Here is a 21,680-nt window from a genome sequence, read left to right as displayed (position 1 = left end):
TTCAGCTCTTCTGACAAACTCTAGAAAAGAGCACCATTTGACAACTATTCCCTTAAATGTGTCAACTAGTTTTAAAATTTATGACAAACCAGGTAGTAACAATTATTGCTATCTTGTGCAGATCAGAGATAACAAGCTGAAGGAAAGTTAAAGCATGGAAGAAATCATAACAAATCTGAGAAAAATGTAAGAAATATAAAAATTAAAGGCCAAAAAAAAAATCTTCATCTTCAATGGTGCCAAAAGAACCCCAAACCTGCAAGTCAAAATTCCCATGTACAATACTAACCTGAAAACCTAAACATATCTGTTAAAAAAAATAGTTGCAACCAATAAGGAAACATGCCGATAAAGTCTCCCAGACACTGGAGCCACAAAATTAAATGTGTTTTAATAGAGACCTGCACGTAAAACAACTAATTTCCATAAGTTTTAAGACACTCCTTTGAGATATTTTCCTCAAATTCTTAATTTACATTTAAAATATGTTTTAATAAAACGTCAACACAAGAAGAGCACTTACAGCGGGCATTGCAGCAATGAAGTTGAACAAGTATTTCTTGAAATCTTTTCTGCTGCGGCCAATGATAGCACTGAAAATGACCACCAGCTAAGAGTCAGTTACAGGAGAAACAACAAAACATAAATTTGCATGTTTTAAGTGGATAAATTCTCAGGGGACCACACAGAGAAAAAAAAAATCATAATGGAAACCTGTAGTATCAGCTGTAAGATCCAGTCTGACACCCTCGTGTAAGCTAAGCAGCAAGTGGCAGACTGAGCAGGTACCTCCTGTCTGCTCCCCTGTACCTGCCCACATTAGGGGCTCAGAAATTCATGGTCACAGAACACCAGTTCCTTCCCTTCTCCACTTTCACAGATTCTCACAAGAGAAACAAAGCAGTCCTGCCATTCTGCAAAGCACTAAGTGTCTCTCCTCAAACACAGTATCATTTTGAATTCAAACTTCAAGACATGTTTCTGACTTGTTTCAATTAGCAACAAGACCAATAAGAACAATCAGAGGTCTAAAAACCACTTTCTAAGACAGTAAGACTGAAAGCATTATTTTTATCAATCTAAAGAGCAAACAGCTCAGTGGGAAGAAATAAAAGTTCTAATACCCACACAAAATGTCTAAGTCTGTAACATGAAACAACTATTCTGAAGTACCTTCTTGGACATTCAGATAACAAGATTTAGAGTCTTCAGTGTACAAAATGTTACCAAATGAATATTTAAACAGGTAAAAATAATAATTTAATAAAATAATTCTATTGATGAACCAAAATAATTAAATAAATAAATTTTTATTTTTATTTACCAAGCTATAGTGGTCCCTCTCCAAATTGCAACTACACCAGTTTCCCAACTATTTTAAACAAGCAAACTATAAAATGTCTGAATACATATTCTGATAGACTACTTTTCCTGTTAAACTCAAGAGAGAATGTTTAAAAATATATGGGTACCTTTCAATGACTGTTCCATTTTGAATCATCCAAATATCACAGTAAGTGCGGACTACCAGCATCACAGCAATAAGCAGCAAATAACCTGTCTAGTACAACCAGAGAAGTGCAACAGTTAAATAACGGATAAAATTCACCATTTTCTTCCATTAAGTCATCCAACTGTATGTAACAGAAAAATATTACCCTACTGCCCCAGCTAATGTAATATTTGCTTACTTTGCTGAAAACACATTGGCATAATTGGCATACAATATTTTTAATAAAGTACTGACTACATTTTTATGGTGAAAGTTTGCCTTTTAAAAAGCTGTATTCGGTTGATACATATACTGGACACACATTGTAAGATGGAGGATTGCAGGAATAAAGACGTTATTGCTATTGTGAGACACCATTCTGCCGTAAGGTTGCAAGAGTCACCTGAGCATCATCTACTTCAACTCAAAACAGGGCCACTAATACCCAGTCATCAGTCAGACCAAGAGTCCAGCCAGTTTTCCATCCACTTCACTGTCCACTCATCCAGCCAATTCTGTTTGGCTATCAGGACATTAAGAGAGACCTGATATCAAAGTATTCAACATCCTCTATTCTTCCCTTGTCTACACAGCCAGTTTTCTCATCAATGAAAGTAATCAGGTTAGGAAGGCATGATCTGCCACTCATAAACTCAGGCTATTTGCAATCACTTTTTTGTCCTTTGTGTGACCAGAGTTAATTACAGCAAGTTATGCTCACAGTATTGGCAGGCATATGGTGAGACTGACAAGCCTGTAAACTTGTTTTCAAATATGGGAGCAATGTTTGGAGATGTTTTGGGATTATCAGTAACCTCTTGTAATGGCCATGACCTTTTGAAGTTGATGAAGGCCAGCTCTGTGGCACTCTCACAGGCATTTCCATCCATGCTTCTACCTTTTATGTACCTCCTGTTTGTAGCTGGTCTGTTGAAGGTCCCTGTTCATGCAGGCTAAACTGGCTGCCATGCTTGCTCTACACTCTGTACATTGTCTTGTGTCTGGTATATGTTGCCGTTCTTTGACTTCATTGCTTAAGTTCTGAGCTTAACTAATGCTTTAGTTTTTGTTTGTTTGTTTTTTTAATAAAAAAGTGTGCTGGGAAGCATGAGAAAGATTGAGGCACTGATTGCTACACTGCATAGCTTTCCTGAAATGATGCCAAGAGACTTTTTGACAAATTCATTTTCTAATAAGGCTTGGCCTAAATATAAATTACTAAATCAAAATAATGAATGAACTACATGCTATTTAAGGACAGGAAGCATTTGCACACAGAAGTGTACTGCCTTGCATCAAGTAAGAGAAGTCCAAATGCCCTTTTAAAAGTTATGTTACAACACTAGCTATCAGTTGACAGTAAATGGCTTATCTTGTAATTGAAACCAGAACTTTTAGTGATGTAACAACTGAACAACCTAGATTTTTATATTAATATGTTGTTATTTTAAAACACATAGCACCATTTAGTCCTATTTAAGTTACGTATTTGCGTTTGTTTAAATTCTGATATAATTTCAAAAGAAACTTGACCCCAGTTTTATTTATTTCTTTATTTATTACTGCAGGCAAAGCTTACCTCTTTGCAAAGTGTTCTAGGGACCATTATTCTCAGGATTCGACATATTCGTGAAATAAACACTCTGTCCACCATCGCTCGCTCTTTCTTTCCTTCCTTCTGCTGCACACAGAACAAACCAAGAAAAGTGAGAATATTTTTGTATTATTTAACTGTTGACATGACATTTTCCCTACCCAAGTTATTTACAGCTACCTTCTTTCTACAGAACTTGCAATATTTTCCTTCAACTTAAGACTTGTGTTTATGGTAGATAATACAGTCAAGGTGTAGCTAGAAGCTAACACGGTGCTTCCATACACCTTTCTACTCATCCAGTGCAAACCTTTTCTGAAGTTTTCAGCAAGAATGAAAGTACATGGGATTTATTCATACCATCATAAGACCTGAAACTTTTAATTCCATACTTGGCCTTTTGGTCTGTCATAGTTTGACTGTGAAATCAAAACTTTGGCTTAAAGGGACTTAGTATATCCCTTTCAAATAAATGAATTAACAGACACACAAAAGATCAGGGAAATGCCAAACCTCCTACCAGATGTTTGAAGCAGTTTTTAGAAACTCTCAGATTCAACATCTTGTTCCATACTTTTTTCTTTTAAATAAAAAATGATTACAAGTTATACCAAATCTACACAGAGCTGTTTGTTTCTATGCATACAGAAAAACTTACAACACTAATCCTTACAAATTTATAGGGCACTAAGATAAAAAAAGCACATTGTGCACATCAAGCATCCATATCACCATTGAGTCAAAATTCAGCCTCTTCTGATTAACCTGATTCTTCCACTTGTTTCACCAATGCAATTCTGAAAGTATCATTCAAACCATATTTGCCCCATAGCCAAAATTAAATTACAGTGATAGTGCTTCAAGTTTTAAAAAATCAGATCTATTTAAAATTATTAAAGAATATTTGACACAAAGAAAGAATTACCTCATTATTCTGCAGTGCTTGTTTTCCACTTCTTTTACTGCAGAGGGAAGAAAATAAGTATTTTATCTGTTATTAACACACTTTTCTTTGTCTTTATCTCTACAGACAAAAGACAGAAAGGAAGTCTTTGGGATTATATTCTTATCTATTTCTTTCAAAACAATGCAGTGCTTTCAGCAGGGCTACCTTTTATGTCAACCCTATGTGCAGCTTTTATACAGTTTCAGCAAAATCCTACTCCTTCCAGCAACCACTTTCACATAGGGAAAGCAAGTCTCACTCTTTCATCTCAGAGTTCTGCTTTACCTTGGCTCTGTATCATGAATTCCAAGTGTTTTTCTGTTTCTCACACATACTTTACAAGCATGGCTAAATGGTTCCACTGACCACAAATGAAAACTACAGGAATGCAGAATCAGCAATCCAAGCAGGAAACTTTGATGTTTCCTGCTATCTACATAAGCCAACCAGATTTGTTTTGCATTGTATTTGACTTCAAAATAACACATTTTACTACACAGATTATTTGTTCATAAACATGTGCTGCAGGGGAAAGCCAGCTCCTGTGAAATCAAGTTCCTGCAAAGATGTCCATTGAAAGTGGAGTTAGTTTTTAATCTATTTTCCTTCCCCTGTGTTTAACAGAACAGTTAGTAGAAAAATATTTATCAACTGGTGCTAAATAAACATTCAAAAGCACAATGCTATTCTTTTTCCTCTACTTTTAAGAATGACAAGCTGACATGTGAGACAGTTAAGAGTTTGTCTTTCTTCCTTTTGGAACACTCAAGCATCAGACAAGCACATGAAGCTGCTGGGAGAGTTAAATAGTTTAAAAGTGGCCACTAAGCATATTAAACTGTAACTTCCTTAACCACGATATTAAAACAGTGAGAGCAGGCTGCCTTCAAACAACAACATTCATATACTTTGAAGGCAGAACCTAGCAAACTACAAGGAAGCAGAAAGTATGAAAGGCACTGCTCCTTCAGCCTACAAAACCAGAACAGGAGCCACACAACCAGCTATCCCACAATTTCATCACCAGCATCATTTCACACTTGTGTTTTAAAGCTCTGCAAAGAAACTACCTAGAATGAAACCATAATCACCTACAATGATTAGAAGGATCTATGAAGGTCACTGACCACTGAAAAGAAATAACTCACTATGAAAGGAAGAGGCAAGGTAGCAGAGGAACATGAGAAAGGAAGGGAAGGAGGAGACCATGAAAGCAAGAAGGGAGATACACCAGTTTAGCAAGAACTTAATTAAAGGTAACAGAGATGGAAGCCTGAGAGAAGATAAAAATCTTCTAAGACTACATGTGCAAAAGGCAAAACAAAGAACATGAAGCACAGCAGAGGACAGATTGGGGGAGAAATAACTTAATAAAAGTTCAGAAGAGATATAACATTTAATCAGGCTGTGATGGAAGTACATCTGTGGAAATCGTAACAGGGTGCAAAGTCTAAAAAACAATCTATTTGGAGACTGACTACATCCTGGTGATGCAAGAGCAATGCATTGCTGGTACAAGAAACCTCTCAATAAATCTTTTAATTTTTCAAAGTAGAAAAGGTTGACCTATATTTTTGAAACTTGAATATGGATCAGTCCAATCACAATTGGTCTGGCAGGAGGAAAGTAGTATGCTTAAGCAGTAGTTATCAAACTATGTGGTTACTTCTCTAGATGATTCATGACTTACCATAATGTAAGATGAAAGCATGCTGCTCTTCCAGACATGCTGTAATAATTCCTATAAGCTTTGCTGCTTCAAGTTCTGCCAATGTTTGAAGTCACAACACTCATAATACACAACTATCTCAGCTTTAAAAGGATCAGAAGTGAATATATTAATAATCTATCAGGAAGAAAAGACACAATTATTCTGGCAGTTAGTTGAGTATCTTTGATGTATTTATTGATACATTTTTCCTACAGTAGCTGTTGAGAGAAATTGAGCAGCTAAAATTACTGACTGATCTGAAAATGATTATTCATTAAGGGGAAAAACAGATTGTTCAGAAAACAAGATCTTACATTTAATTATGACCTCCCACTTAATCAGAATTTATATTTATAAAGTTTAAGATAAAAATTCAGCATTTTAAAGTTTAAAATCTAATTAAAAAAGCTTTAACAGTGTTTTGTTCTCTTTTTTCTAAAAAAATTGTGCAATCTCAAAACAAGACTAATAATTCAAAAATAATGGAAACAATCTTGCAGATGAAGCCTAGAATAAAAAAAAAAGCCTACCTAGCTCTAATAAGACTGTTGCTCTCAAAAAAAAAATCCATTGTTATTTTAACAAGTAAAAACATTTTATTTGGAAATAAAGACTGTGCCATAGCTCTGCCTGGAACAAAGCCTTTTCAGTCCGATACCTACTGGCACTACTCCAGACTCCATTGTACTACTGTACAACTTTTTTGTGAGAATGGTGGTTGCATTCTCAATGAATCTAAGGACTAAATAACATCCTCAATTAGTCAGCAAGAATACAGCAACACTATCTGGTTACAGCAGAGAGTTCTAACACTTGGAATAGATTCAAGCTCTCCATTATTCCAGACCTCTCATTTACTTAATACTGGAGCATCACAAGCCTTAGTGGTGGAGGAAGGTAAGTGCTACATGCAGGCCAAATTCTCTACTGCAAATACCTCCCCTGGTACAGAGGCCACTGTTCCTTTGTGCGCTCACAAACAAGGAGGGGTGGAGATGAAAAGGTTTTTGAAAAGAGTTGTCAGGACAATATATAGAAAAATGCTAGGAAAAAATACAGTAGTAAAACAGTTCTAATAGTAAAACAAAAACTGTGGAATTTGTCACCATATATTTTCAAGCTCTAACTGCACAAAGCCCTCAACAAACCACTCTGAATGCTATGGGTAAAATTTTTTTAAGAACACAAAGAGGCTAGAGGTATAATGGAACATACATCACCTGAGGAAGTTTCAGGAAAAGCAGCATCTCAGATTTAGCCTGCTACCCGTTATTTAACTGCACAGAGCTTTTATAGCAAACAGATACAAAAAGCAGAGAAAGGTGTCAGCAGTACTTGGGATGACACAACTACACCAAACTTGTCATTCATACATGCATGGTAAATGAATAGCAACTCTCTCAAGAGAAGTAGATAGGCAAGTAATTACCCAACAGACAGCTGGCAACACAACAAAACACCTTTCTCCTACACTGAGAAACACGACCAGCAAGACATTTTAGAGAAACTAATAAAGAGTTTCAGGACTCTCTACAGGCATTTGACAGCTGCTCCAACTTCAAGGGCAGTAGTGTAGCACGGTGGGGGAGGCAGAAAATGTGCAATTGCAGTCTCCAAATAAATCCTGGTCAGGGCACCCAGTCTTTTGGCTCCATTTACATACAAGTGAGGCTATTCCCTCTAAAGAACCATGCAATCATATAAGTTGCTCAAACAGAATCATTCTCAACACTACTGAAGAAAGTGATTTGAGAAATTGTGAAAAGTCTTCAAGAGGCCTGAGTCTACTTATCGAAAGGTCTCAGGCACACTAGTTCCGTGCTATTTACTAGCAAACAGGGAAAAGTTAAAGGATTACTCTCTTTAGAAATACCTGTCTCCATCCAGAACAAAGTTCAGAGGAAGCAATCTGCACTGAGCTAAGCATAACAGGGAATTGCAGATGAAGAGATTGATAAGCAAGACTTGCTGTTTAATGACACGTGATGAGAAAATAAGGGCTTTTAAATGTTACATTGTCCTTAACTGGAAAAAACCCTACAAATTTCAGCTCATGTTACCCTCCTTCTGTAGAGTTAGGATGACTTGCTTGTGCTCAACAGAGAGAGAGAATAGCTGGTTTAGGATTAAGTGTAGCATTTCAAAGAATTGTTACCTATAGGCAACCTTTGTATGCTGCAGACCTTACATGTTGGAATGGCACTGGGCAGCTTTCCCAGCTTCAAAAAAAACCTCGCAAGAAAAACAATTTTGCAACAGTTCACAATAATTTGCGCAGTCTTCAGGTTAGTTTTGGAGTCAAGATACTACTGAGACATTGTAAAGACAGAATAAAATTCAACTGACTAAACATCCAATGCAACAACGTGAAGAAATAACAGCTATAGTGAGAAAAGTCTGTTGTAGCTCACTGGCAGGCAGAGTTTCACAGTGCAGACCCCACACAGGGGGAGAACAACAGTCCAGTTATTTCAGGTCAAGGGCAGCAACCTTACTCAGAAGCCTGGGCACAGTCCAAGAGCATGCCCATTTACACAGTACGCTCTGAACACACACAGAAACCAAGAACACAATTTTCTTGGCTCTAGACTGGTGGCTAGTTGCAGCATAACCAAAAATAATGTGAGGGAAATGTAGTCAGGCAAGCAAGAAGGGGACTCTGAGAAGGTCACAGAGAACTACGTCACTGCAAGCAGGAGCTCTACATTGCTAAAGCTCGGAAAATTTCTACAAAACTTTGAGAAGAAGATAACAAAGCAGAACTGCTGGAAACCAAATTCTAAGTTTCAGTAGAAAAATGCATCTCATAACAAAATTTACATGTAAGAAAAAACTCAGCACTAAGAATTTTTTGATAAGGTGTGCTGGGGCCTGAGCTGTGGCTGCAGATCTCCTGCATGGATAACAGTGGAAAAAGGTTTCTAGCTAATTTCCTAAAAAATGGAGGGGGAAAAAAGTTTTACGCTGTTACACACACTTACACAGTATCTTGCCTTTGACAACAAGCATTTTATGCAACTTAATTAAGAGAGAAACCACTAATTAGCAAGCCAGGCCCCAAACAAAGGCAGTCTAAATGCTAGGATTAGGGCTGAGTCATCTGATTTCTCCTGTCTCCATACCCTCCAGCTGAATACAGGTTTTCTGAGCCCCAGGCACGTTTTTCTGCAAGATTTTTGATGCATTTGCTAGTAAACCTATCTGTATATTTTGTCTTTTTTTTTTTTTCCAATGCTAGTGCACTTGCTGCAAGCAGTAGACTGAACAGTCACATTCCCATCCTGGATCAACTTACTTCAATGTAGTTAGCACAAAGCTGGTTTTGGTTTTGACACCTGACACCTTTTCATGTATTTTACATACATGAAAGCAGTCTATGAATCTGCAGCAATACAATTTCACCCTTCCTGTCAAAAAGTCATTAACACAACTGGAACAGGTCCCTCCATGGCAAGTACACTAGCAAAGCTCACCCAAACATCTTCAGAATCTAAAAAAATTATATAAACAAGAGAGAACATCCTAAATATACATAAATGGAATAAAAATGCTCCATTTGTTTCAGGTTACAAGTAGCACTTGCTGCGTTTAAACTCCTGTGTTCTGTTTGAAAGCACCTCCAAACGTCTGTCATGTGTCTGTCACCCTTGGATTGCACTTCTGTCAATCACTGTCAAACTGTACCTTCACAGGCTCTGCAGCCAAGGACATAAGCAGAGTGGCATCTACTGAGTGAGTGACATGTACTGCCACTCTGCCAGATGACAATGGCCGAGAAGCCCAGTGACAGGCAAGAGCATAGGTTATGTGTCAACAAAGATGAACTATGCAAAACCCTATTTGATATACACTGTCTACAACTCTCTTGACCTCTCTCCACTCAAATGAGCCTTCCCCTCACTTTAGGCTTGCCTAACCTCTAAGGCCCCGATTATGCACTATTCTTGCTTTATTCATTTTTGTCTTCATAGGGGGGATGCCATCACATGGGTTTCAGAAGTTCAGTTTATACTAAATTGTGTCTGCATCCTAGCACCTTCTTGGGTTCTAATGAACACAGCTAGGTGATAGGAAAGGCCTGTGTGTCTAGGAGCAGATTCTAAAATATTTATTTTCTCACCTTCCCATACATTACAAATGCCTTTCTATTAACTCAAAACCATTTATTCCCCTTTCCCTAATCTTGCCATTCCAAACTCTTTACCCCAATTACCATCTATTACTTCTTTCATTCCCTCCTTCCAGCAGAAAGTTGTATGAGTTTTGAAAGTAAGCCAAGTTCATTCTCTACTTTAAACTACATGGATACTCAGGAAAAAATCTTATTAGAGCAATAATGAAAAATATTCAGCTCCTTTCTGTAACATCCCTTAAGGTTTTTATTCTGAAGCAATCAAGTCTTAAGCAAATATTCTGTTGCTTCTTGTTTGAGGCAGGATTAGGAAAGAGAATAAACAGGCTTTTTTTCTGCATTATATACCCAGGATAATGTAGTTTCTCAAAGAGCTTCTTATGACTCTAAAAAACCCAAATACCACAACTGAAGTCATAACTGCATTTAGGTATAACAACTTCCCCCCCTCCCAAGAAGACACAGAGCTTTTGTAAGGAAACAGACTTTTTGAGGGCAATTTGGAAAAAGAACCAATGTATTTTTCTCCATGCTTTACTCCAAGGAAGTAAGATGGAAAACTAACAAGTTACTATAAGCAAACAGTTCTGTATCACTCTACTTGGGAAGATTTCAGAAAAGTGTGGTTAAAATGCATTGTAAACTGCAAGCGACACCACCTCTCAGTTCTGTAAAACCAATGAGCAGTGTAATACCTCTTACAGAATAACATCTGTGACTAATCCAGGCAGTACTAATTAAGTGATCTTTGACCTACTAAGGCAGGTTGGCATAACATATACAGCTTAATTAATCACACATTACAACTTGATATGAGTTGTACTGCACCTTGCCCCTATTGTTTGACAGCAGAAAAGTAGGTAAAAGTTGCTACCTCTCCTTCCTTCTATCATGCCTATAACTGGTTATTCTAAATAAAAAGTAATACATACAACATGAACAGCCTGTCACATAGCTTTCTTGCTACACATTCAAATGTATTTGATTTGCTAAAAGATTTTTCTTCTTTTTATCAATTTGTATGTCATTTTACTTTTTAACTTTGACCAGCAGTAGATGTGTCGCTGACATTCCAGCTAAACTTAAAAGTGCACACAGAATCCAACAGACAAATGAGAGTTACTCCATGAAAACATGAAATAATAGGAAAACGTGAAATGTTATTTTGAACATGTAGTATGTATAAGTAAGTGTGTATTCTGAAACTACGTGAGGAAGGAAGAAGTTTTGCAGGTAAAGTTTACAGTTGCACTAGAACACTTCAATAATTCACTTCAATGTTAAGCCTAGTGTTTCACTGTTTATATTCAGGTCTGCAACATTTGCCTTTGCCCTTAAGAAGCTCAAAACTAGAATTTCACCTTCCAGAATTCCAGAAGCTGAAATTCACCTCACACTAACATGACACAACATTTTCAGGCATTATATACCAAGGTTAGCAAAGGAATTCACACATACAAAACTAAATCACCTCTCATATTTTAGTCAGTTAACCTCAAGCAGCAGATATGCTACCAGTCCTCTTCCACACTATCTAGATAGCCAGGTGAAATTCTTCTCCCTAGGAATAAGTACAAAAATTTAGGACAGCCATGCCCTCCCAATTTCTCCCTCTTCACAAAGAGAAAGAAATACAACACAGAAGTTAAAGGATACACCAGGCCCTGCAGATTTTTATCAAGACTGCAAAAAGTTGTGCACTTGTTACTATATGTCAGCATCATATACCAGCACAATAAGGCTGAAAATGTAAAGATTTGGCACGATGATAATCCCTTTCAAAAGTATGCTATAATTTACATCAGCAACAAAGCATGAAGAAATGAATGGTACATGAACTAATGAGACTAGAGGAGGATGAGGCAATGGTAATAACCAGATGCTTTTGTCTAGGCTGGTGATATAGGCATTGTAGCTTACCTACCGCCTAGTCTTGATAGGTAGCATTCTGTAAGGCTCCTGGCAAGGTTTGCCTCACAGGGAAACATGGAGAAAAGAACGAAGACCAGTGGGCAAAAACCATCCTCAAAATAGCATTCAAGCAGCAGCACAGCTATTATTAAAACAACCGAATGTTGGGTGTTAGAGTCTGGAATCCATGGCCATAATATAGTACCAGTTGTAAATAAGACCTAAGCTGTGGAGGGACTCAAAAGCAACACATACACACAAGCAAAAAATCACATTTGCAAGCATGGTACTTTAGCAAGTGCATTTCTAATAAATTCAAGGATGCAAAATGACTAGGGAGAAGATTACAGAAGGACAAAATATCAGAAAGACTGCAATACAGGGAGAGGAAAAAGGACAGATCAGGTCAGGCCCATGCAATCCCATTCATTTGCTGAATTAACTGGAACATTATTTGCAAGTTATCTTCCCTTTCCAATTCTCACTAATCTCATAATAATGTTTGGTCCACCTAATACATATGCATGGCTCAGATTTTTAACACTGCACCAACAAAAACTGAAGATCCACTCAGGAACGATGCGTTCCAAACCATCTTCAGCATTAAGGCTAACACTATCAGCACATCAATCCTCAAGCTAATGCATGCATTGCCATTGTCAAGTCCTGCAGATCAACATCAGAAGACATGAAAGCAAAATAGTTTAATGGGACAACCCAGGACCCACATAATATCTATTTCAGTTATAGGGAGACTACTCTGGGCAAATTTTAGCCTGCTTCCATCAAATGAATGCTACCAGTAGTGGGAATGTATTAAATGCACCTCAAAACTATGCCAGACCTGCATCTATGTTTGAAGATGTGCTCCAATCTGAATTTGCACACAACCTGGTTTGTGTGCTCCAAGATCACTCCTCAACGAAGGCAGAGCAAGGTAAGTGTGGACAACTGAGATTCACTTTAAAAGAATACTCTTGGTCTGACTCAACACATTGGTGCTCCTAAAACATCTGCATGGCCCAGTATTTCTTACAAATACCAGTGCATTCGGTGTGAAAATCTGAGCTCATCATTTTTGTGCCACTCCATACAGCTTTTCTCCTCTTTCATAGTGGTATTTCACTAAATTAGGTAGAGATATTTGAAAAAAATTGACCCTCCCCATGAGTTTGATAGAAGAGTAACTCTCAGCCAAAGCCTGGGATCTTGTTTTAACTCTCATGCAAAAAATAATGTAAGGTAGCAAATACATGACTTGTCAGCAGCATATCAATGTCTAACATGTTGTGTGACAGTTACCTAACTTCATGAAACTCTTACAGATATCGTGTACGAAAGGAATTAGGTAAAATAAAACTGGATTGTTGCTTAATCTCAGGTATGTTATTACTTAAGTCTGTTGAGCAAGTCCATTTCAGTATAATTTTGTAGTGCCTACAAGATACCCAGCTGTAATATCGCAACACACCAGGTCTTCATCATACTGTCAACAACCTACAATCACAAATACACTAAAACTGTGAAACGACTGAGTCTGACATGTATTCTTCATCTGCCACACTTTGTGGTAGCAGTACTTTGAAAGATATGAACGAATACACACCCGAACACCATATATCTGTAAGACAACCTGTACGTACACCTGTAAGACAGCCTCACAGGGAACATCACCAGTTTTGGCCCCTTTGAAATCGTTGTCCGTGTGTCTTACTGACACACAGCACCATTCAAACAATAGCTGAGTCCACTAATCGCTTATGCAGACATAGACATCCCTAGAAGTTAACTGTTAATACTTGTTCACAGACAGAAAGACAGAAAAAGCCAATGCAATTTGGCTAACAATGCGGCTGTGGTTGAATTCTCGCAAGAGCGGCACCGACCTCACGCCGAGGAGGGCGGAGGGGAAGCAGCCTGAGCCCCGTTCCAGGAGCCTCGTCCCGGGCAGATAGCAGCGCCCCGCGTGTGGCACAGGGACGCGGCTGCCCCTCCGCCGGGCCCAGGGCCGTGAGGGCGAGCACAGCCCCGCCGCTCCGGCCTCCCGCCGCCGGCCCCGCGGCTCGCCGGCCCCTCCCGCCCCGCGGCCCGGCCCGGCGCTCACCCGTGCTGCGCTGCCGCCCGCCGCTTGCCGAGCAGGCAGAGCAGCGCGCAGGCGGCGGCGGCCCCGGCGATGGCGGAGTGCCGCGCGGTGAGGAACTTGCTGTAGGCGGCCATGGCGAGAGCAGCGCGGAGCCGCCGACCGAGCGCAGCCTAGCCGAGCCGAGCCGAGCGGAGCAGCGAGCGGGGGATGCCGGGAGGGGGCGGCACCGCCCGGCCCCGCGCCGCCGGCAGGGCAGGACGGGCCGCGCCGCGCCGGGAGCGGGTTGGGCAAGGCGGCCCGGTAATTACCGCTCCCCGCCGGTCCCTGCCAGCGGGCGGGCCCGCCGCGCCGAAGGGGAGGGGAGGGAAGGGGCGTTTCCGCCCGCGTTGGCGGGGCCGGGCCTGCCGCCGGCTGCCCTCGCCCGCAGGTCGGGCTGAGAGCTGAGGCCGCGCCGCCCCCGCCGCCCTTCAGTGAGTTTTCCCAGGCACCCTCAGCTTGGCCCCTCCTGCCCAGCGGGCTGCGGCCAGCCGTTCTGCCGAGGCGCTGGAATAGGGGCGCGCTGTGATTCCTGAGTGTGTGCTAGGAACGATACCAAATAAAAATAAAATAAAAAAAACCCCCAATATTTAAAACATTTTAAAATTTCAGAGAAACTTTGATGTAGGATTTGCCAAGCTTTTTGTTTGTTTGTTTTTTATTAGTGCCGTGAGAGGAGCCGCCAAGATTAGCTGTCAAACAGAGGGTGGAATGAGTTGTCACCATGTAAGTACAGGAAAGTAATCCCTATAAAGGGTAGAGCCAAGCCGGGTACAGCAGGAGATACCAGCCAGCCTTGTCCCACACAAACCAGTTCTACTCGCACAGGTGCTTCTTCCAGCAGCGTTAATAACAGATTGGCATGTCGGGCAACACCAGCAAAAACACCAATGCCAGCGTAAGTGTATTTACACTGGTTCTTCCCCTGTGGTCATGCTCCTCAGAATGACGCCTGATAATTTATTTGAAGTGTCAGTACTTTCTGTAGGAGCTGGTCAGTCATATATTAAAAGCCTACATTGGTGCAAGGATTAACAGTGAAATGACAAAACAATTTCTCTGATCAAACTTAAATGAAGATCAAAATGCAGGTGGAATCAATGTATCTATTTTTAGTCTTAAAAAATGCTTTCATACAGGCTCTTAAAACAATTTGAATACCGGTGAATGTCATGCTTTTTTTACTGTAGTACAAGAGTGTTCACATAGATCAGTCCATTTATCAGGTATTACTTTTTCTTCCAGGTATGTCTGCCTGAAATAGCAGGGCTAAAGCTGCAGTTTGAGAGGTAATCCCTGGTTCTTCATTCTGAATCACCACATACACTCTTCTTTCTTGCTCCCTTTCCCCATCCTTGGTATCATCAGGCATTTTAAAACAAGTTTGTGTCTTGGTGTGAAAGCTGGAGTCTCAAACTCTCAAATTGTTAGCATTTTCTAGAGCATTAGAGTCAGGACTGTGCAATCTAGTCCTCTGGCACTTGTTCTGTGACCTTAGGCAAGTCAATAATCTCCCTGATTTAAAGCATCTGCTGTACACTGGTGGTTTTGGTGTGGGTGAGAGGAATCGTAAACTGTTTGAAGTGTTTCAGATCCTCAGGAAAATATATAGCAGAATCACACAGCATTAATAAATTAATTTTCTTTTATAAAGTGAATGTTTGTGAAAATATCTTGGGTTTTAAAATCTTTGAGAATAGGTGAGTATGGGAACCTAGAAAAGAGGTACTTTTGTTATCAAAATTAACTTCTTGTATTAAAATCATTGCAAAAAGGAAATTTTCTGCAAGTTTTCAGGTTTGCAAATCTTTCTAGTACAGTTTTGCTAGTATTTTTGATCTCAATATCAGCCCAGAGATCAGGAGTGTTGTGATATTGCTATGCTTTTCTTTACAAGTCCTTTTGCCTGTTAAACTTAGGTTGGTTGTACCCTTCCACAAAAGTTGCTATCTAGTACAGCCTAACTTTGTTTACATGAGCTGTCCATCAGTTTGGGCCATGCTGACCTTTGTTGTTTGCATGTCTGCATGACTTGTGTTCTGCTGTTTGTCTTCTTCAGTGTCCTTATCCCACTTTTTGACACTAACCAATACCATGACCTAGTACATATTTTATTTCTCTTCTAACTTCTCCTTAAATAATTTCACACATGCCTATCATCTTCTGAGAAATTTGTCTCATGCATCCAGTCCTCCACTTTGTCTTCTACTGCCTCAACTCTTGGATGTTGTTATTTTTTTCAGAATAACTTTGTGAGCATAACTGATAAATGGGCACTTAGTTCAAAACATGAGATTTTTATTGATCCATTATCTCATCAGTTTCCAACACCACTCATGACTAAGCATATTCTTGATAAAATCATCTACACTGATCAAATACTTTTGTGGCAAAAACTGGTTTTTTCCTCTTCAGTTTAAGATCTGCTGCATTTTAATACTTTATACATTGCAGCCATATGGCTTCTTGATATTCTTGGTACAAGTAATATGTAAGGGTTTTCCAAGGTAACAAATGGAAGTAACATTAATTCAAATGTATCTCAAATGTAAAAGCTAGAGGTGGACAGGCAGCTTGGAAGAAATAAAGAGTAGCCGCTTTGTTACCTGTATTAATAATACGGTGTGTAGTTTCTCTGATAAAGCAAGGTCAAATTGACAACCATCCTTTAATACATGGTATGGTTCAAACTTCTTACTAGGTAAGTAGGAACATTCCTAGCAAGCAAACTATTTAAATGAGAAAGTTCACTCTGGAAGACTGAAGCCTGTAGGAAGAAAAATGCACCTTAACTATTAAAGCCTTAAATCCCTATAATGGACATCAGGACACCTCATAACAGCATTAGGCTGAACTCTTGTGTCTCAAGTGTTAAGCAATGGTATCTGCCTAAGCAGTTCTTCCATTTCTCAATTTAAAAAACAAAATCTGATTAATAATAAGCAGTAATAATATTACTAAACAGTTCAGATTTTCAGTTCATGTCCTCAGCCACTCTTGATTTTAGACACTTGAGTTTTAAGGAGTCAAAGTCAGAAATATAAGAAATCATAACTCAGTGAATATTTGTCCCACTGATAATTATGTGAATACATTTTTTTAAATGGAGTCTAGGTTAACAAATAAGAAGATGCTCTTCTTTGGTTTCTTCCAGAACAGGAAGAACCTGTATTATTTGCTGTTGGCACTTGGCATGGAATACCCAGCTATATTCTGAGAACAACATGTCATCTAATAATTAAATGAAAAATCATGTTGTTTATTGTAGGTCCAATGTAACATATAAATATCATGGAGTGCAATTTACAAATGTTATGAAAGATGGCAGAAGAATGAGATTAATTTATGTAAGTTGAGGTTTGCTGTAAGATGCAAACTGTATCATGTATGTTAGTTAAGTTCAAAGGTGGTTTGTGTAGTGCTGGACTCCATTCTGCAGACTAACATTTGCCTAATTTTTATGTCTATATAAATTCAGTAGGCTTGTTCACTTGTGTAATTTTAAGTAATATACTATGGTATCAAAAACTTAATAACTAGTGGAGCAAGAAATGAAGTTCCAAGGATTGATGTGGTCTCGTTTGTGAAATCTGGGTTATCTCCTAGATGTATCTCTTTGCTGTAGAATCTGGCATGGTTTGCAGGGAAATTAATGAACTGTTCTGTTAATGCAGTCATCAGCCTTAAGTGATAAGGTTTTGTCATTCTGCTGAAGTGCTACATCAGAGTATTAAGCTTGTTGCTTGATTTTTCACAGAAGGAAGTTCTACATCAGAAGTTGAGCTATATTATATCATGTATCAGTTCATATATGTGCAAATGTGTGTATATGAATAATGACACAGATTATGCTCAATGACAGCTTTATTAATACAACTTATGTCTGCCAAATGGTGTCATTATATGTTTAGTTACTTTGCAGAACTTCAAACTCCAGTGTAGGTGAAGTAGTGATATGGTATCAACCACTCCAAACCCATAAGCCTCCACCTCTATATGCTGATTATAAAGCAGGTTTGATCTTCAGAGTGGAGCCTACAGGGTGAAATTGAAATGGACATAAACTTCCTTTCATCTACAGAACACAGAGAGAAGACAAGCTTCCATTTCTTTGTACCTCCTGTTTTCGCTTCTTGTTGTTGCCCTTTTCTTACCCACCTCCTGCATGCCCCTCAGATGATTAGGGTGTTACAGGAACTTCAAATGTGAGAAGGTAGTCTTTCTGAGCAGTAAGTAAAATTTGGGAGTAACATGGGCAGAAGAAGATAGAAAGGTGTGTAGAAAAAATTGCTTAGAGATATTAGGGTGTACAGAGCATTGGCTTTTAAAAATACTGATACTTGTAGACTTCCTGTCCCATTACTGCATCACTTCCCCACTGAAAGGGGTACTTTTCCTAATCTTTATTAACTGACACCGTAACCTACAAGTGCTTAATGCTACACACAAGTCTACTTTGTGCAATTCCATTATTTCTGTCTGTATTTTTGATTTATACACCTGGGTTTTTGATGTGACTGTGATCTGGCATCTGTACAATTAAGTCTTGCCTCTACTTAATATCTCATGCCTTTCCAATATACAAGAAAACAGATTGTTTTTTATAAGCAGAGCTCGTAAATTTATAAGTGTGAGTGGAAATGTGAAAATACCCAGGAATTACCATTATTATACCAGGCTCAGGAATTATCTGGTCTTCTCTTTGTATGTGGATAGTAACAGAAACTCTTAAAGACAGTATACACTCCACATATCTGCTTTCTTAGTGGATTTTACTACCATTTCAAACACATACTGATTTAGTTCTAAAGTGTGGTGTTTGACACCCATTCTAATTTTTCATGTCAGTAAGTATAATCACTCATATTCTGCTAGTCCAGAAAATACACCAGTATTTCAGGTGAGAGAAAACACATGATTTATACTAAGAATTCAATTTTATTTTACTTACTGTTTTTATTTGCTTTTGTTTTTAATTGGCTTCTGACTCAGACATTTACAGAAATATGTCTCAGCTGAGCTGTTCACATTGATGCTTAGAATGCTGATACTCCTTTCATTAGTCGGTTTGAATGGACAATCTGTGTAAAATACAAAATTCTGTTTTCCTCCAAAATGCAGTACTCTGCATTTATGAACAGTCAGTTTCAGTTATGTTTTGAGCTTCACTTGCCTATCTTGTTTGGACTAGGTGAGTGGGTTGAAAAATGGTAACTGAAACTAGATATTCCTGTTTAGCTTGTTCAATATTTTTCCTGAAGTGGATCAGAGCTCAGTTTGATCTTGATAGCTTTTGGTGATCTGAAAGCCAAGGTATTTCAGTGCTCAAGCCAAGGTATTTCAGTGCTCAATATTTATTTCTACCTTATCTCAAATATTGTATTGTTTTATGTTTTATTATATACGTAATAAATAGAAGACCAGAAGTGATTGATGTTAACTTCCTATCATACCTGGAATAAAGCTTAGATTAAAAAATGTTCAGTTTTTCATCAAAAAGTGAGAAAATTGAAAGAAATTTTTAAGGAACAGTTTATGGAAAGGCATTCATGAGCAGTATCTTTGATCCTTGCAAAGTCAAGCTGTCAAGTTTGCTATCTGAATTCAGTAATTTAAAGAAAGGCATTTAAAATATGTTTACAACTAATATCTGTTTCCTAGGTAAAGCTCTAGTTCTTTTATTGAGATTGCTTTATAATTCCCTTATAAATAGTGCTCCTCAGCTGGTTATATCTTGGTTGGTTAATGTATTTGCTGATTTATAATGATGCAAACTGAAAGTTTGCATAAATTTCTGTCTCAGCTTAAATATCAATTTATTCAATAAAAGATGTCATGCCAATGTCCAGTTATTTCCCAGAATGAAGCAATGGGGAAATAATTTTTTTCAATCTATTAAGAAAATGTAACAAGCTTTTAGATTATTGTATTTTATCATCATGATTTGCAACAGAACTGAATTTGGCAGAGACCAACTTATATGGGATACATAACTTGAAAAGCTATGTCACCATCATTGTTTATATTATGGTTCCTTCTTATTTCAGGTGATGAAGCTTGAATTGGTAAAGCTGTTCAAAAAGGGAATCATGTCCTTCACTTGTATTTAGTCATAATGTATCAGACATTAGGTTTAAACCATATCAGGTCCATCTTTCTGTTTTCCAGGAGTGATGACCACAAATACATATCATCATGATGTATTCCTTGAGCAAATATAATTTGGTTTTAATATTGATAATGTAGAAAGGATGCTACTATAACAAAACAAGGACTTGAATACACTCTATGTGCTGATCTGTTTGCTTAGGATCAATAGTGATGGTCCAGTTTTACACTCCACAGAACTCTTCTCCCTATTGGCATATTCCTGGAAACTTGTCTCCTACTTCCCCTCATTGCAGGAACTTTCATACTATTTAATGTTAAGTGCATGTTACACATTCAAGTTCCGTCCTTGGCAAACACAATATTTCTTAATAATTGTTTTGTGTCAATATAGTTCAGATATTTTTTTGAGTATGAAAGTGAATTAGAATCTCTCCTCTGTATGCAATGCTTTGCATTTAGTAAGACTCAGACTCAATTACCATTTTGCCACACACTCACCAGCTGAAGAAAGGTAGACGATGGAGAAGCAGTGTCATAACTTGAAGTGGATTTCTAAAACTGAAGTCTTGTCTCCACCCATTGTTTCACAAATTGGTGATTATTTAAGCAGCCCTTCTGATTAACTATGTCAGAGGCACTGGACATTCTAGGAGCCCTATGGTCTGCTCTTATACACTAATAACAGGTCACATATGATATTCATGTAGCATTATTGAGTAAGCTTTTCATTTATTCCTTCACACTGACAAGTTACTGGCTTTTCAGAAATAGGTTTGTATGTCTTCTGTAGTAATTGTTGGCTTTAGGCCACCAACAGGACTGGAGAGTCCATCATTTGTTACATTCATGTCCCTCACAGTTCCTACAGCTAAGCAAACGGCACCACACTCTAAAAGCAACTATCCAGCATCTGTAACCTCCCAGATCATATTGTCCAGCCTTACGGGTCATGTTATCCAAGTCTCTGCAACCTTTCTCCATACAGACTGAGCAGTCAGTTGTTGATCAAGCACTGTGCAGGCTCCGAGGCTTTTCCTGCAGTGGGTGTTTCATACCAAAACACAGCTTGAAATGGTGACTGAGCATAGGTAACAGTGTTTGACTTTCAGAATTATCCCACTGATCTGAATGCAAGCAGACAAAACCGCATCAGGAATGAAAGGAATGCATTTGTATGAGGCAAGATTGAGAGTGGAAGAGGAAGAAATGGCTTGGCAAGAAATCAGTTAAGAAGGGGTACAGAAACTGGCATTGCTTAGCAAGAAGATATTTAGGAAAGGAATCTGAGCCATGTTGGGTTAGGAAGGCAGTGGAAGAAGGACCTAGAGACCAGTTGAACAAGGAGATTACATGGGTTGGACAATGATTCTGGTATTGGGAGGGAATTAAATGATTAGACAAGAAAAGCAGAGTGGATATGTGTTGCAAAACAAGAGGGTGACATTTAGAGCTACTGAGCAAAACAGAAATGAGGGATTTAGAGGTAATTGACTGGAGAAGAAAAAGGTTGGAAGAAGGCAACTTAAATCTAATGAGGTGTGAGATGGGGGGGCTGGACAAGAAGCCTGTGAATTTATTTGGGGATCTGATGGATATAACTGTACAAGTGTGTATCTATCAGGATAGTTGCCTTAATGCTCTACAGGTGAGTTTTACACGTTTTA

At 38.6% G+C, this 21,680-nt stretch overlaps 1 protein-coding gene and 1 long non-coding RNA gene across 3 annotated transcripts in view; one reads left to right on the top strand and one right to left on the bottom strand.

Moving 5' to 3' along the window:
- ABCD3 (ATP binding cassette subfamily D member 3) overlaps nt 1-14,157 on the bottom strand; it is a 27,475-nt gene extending 13,318 nt beyond the window's left edge. The window contains exons 1-5 of the mRNA XM_085068123.1: nt 13,891-14,157; nt 4,012-4,048; nt 3,072-3,173; nt 1,473-1,561; nt 524-593 (exon numbers count right to left, since the gene is read on the bottom strand). Of these exons, the coding sequence (XP_084924249.1) occupies nt 524-593; nt 1,473-1,561; nt 3,072-3,173; nt 4,012-4,048; nt 13,891-14,003 (411 nt within the window). The 5' untranslated portion in view covers nt 14,004-14,157. The remainder of the gene's footprint in view (nt 1-523; nt 594-1,472; nt 1,562-3,071; nt 3,174-4,011; nt 4,049-13,890) is intronic.
- Nucleotides 14,060-21,680, top strand: LOC146433943 (uncharacterized). Of its 2 annotated transcripts, XR_014853763.1 has the most exons (5): nt 14,060-14,169; nt 14,571-14,631; nt 15,151-15,194; nt 19,953-20,022; nt 20,876-21,680. It is a non-coding gene; the product is annotated as an uncharacterized LOC146433943 (long non-coding RNA). The 2 variants fall into 2 exon arrangements; XR_014853762.1 differs by having other exon boundaries at nt 19,953-21,680.

The sequence above is a fragment of the Lichenostomus cassidix genome, chromosome 8 (assembly GCF_008360975.1).
Source record: "Lichenostomus cassidix isolate B80296 chromosome 8, HeHo_3.0, whole genome shotgun sequence".
In the NCBI taxonomy this organism is placed as follows: Eukaryota; Metazoa; Chordata; class Aves; order Passeriformes; family Meliphagidae; genus Lichenostomus; species Lichenostomus cassidix.
This window is presented reverse-complemented; position numbering and strand designations above follow the sequence as displayed.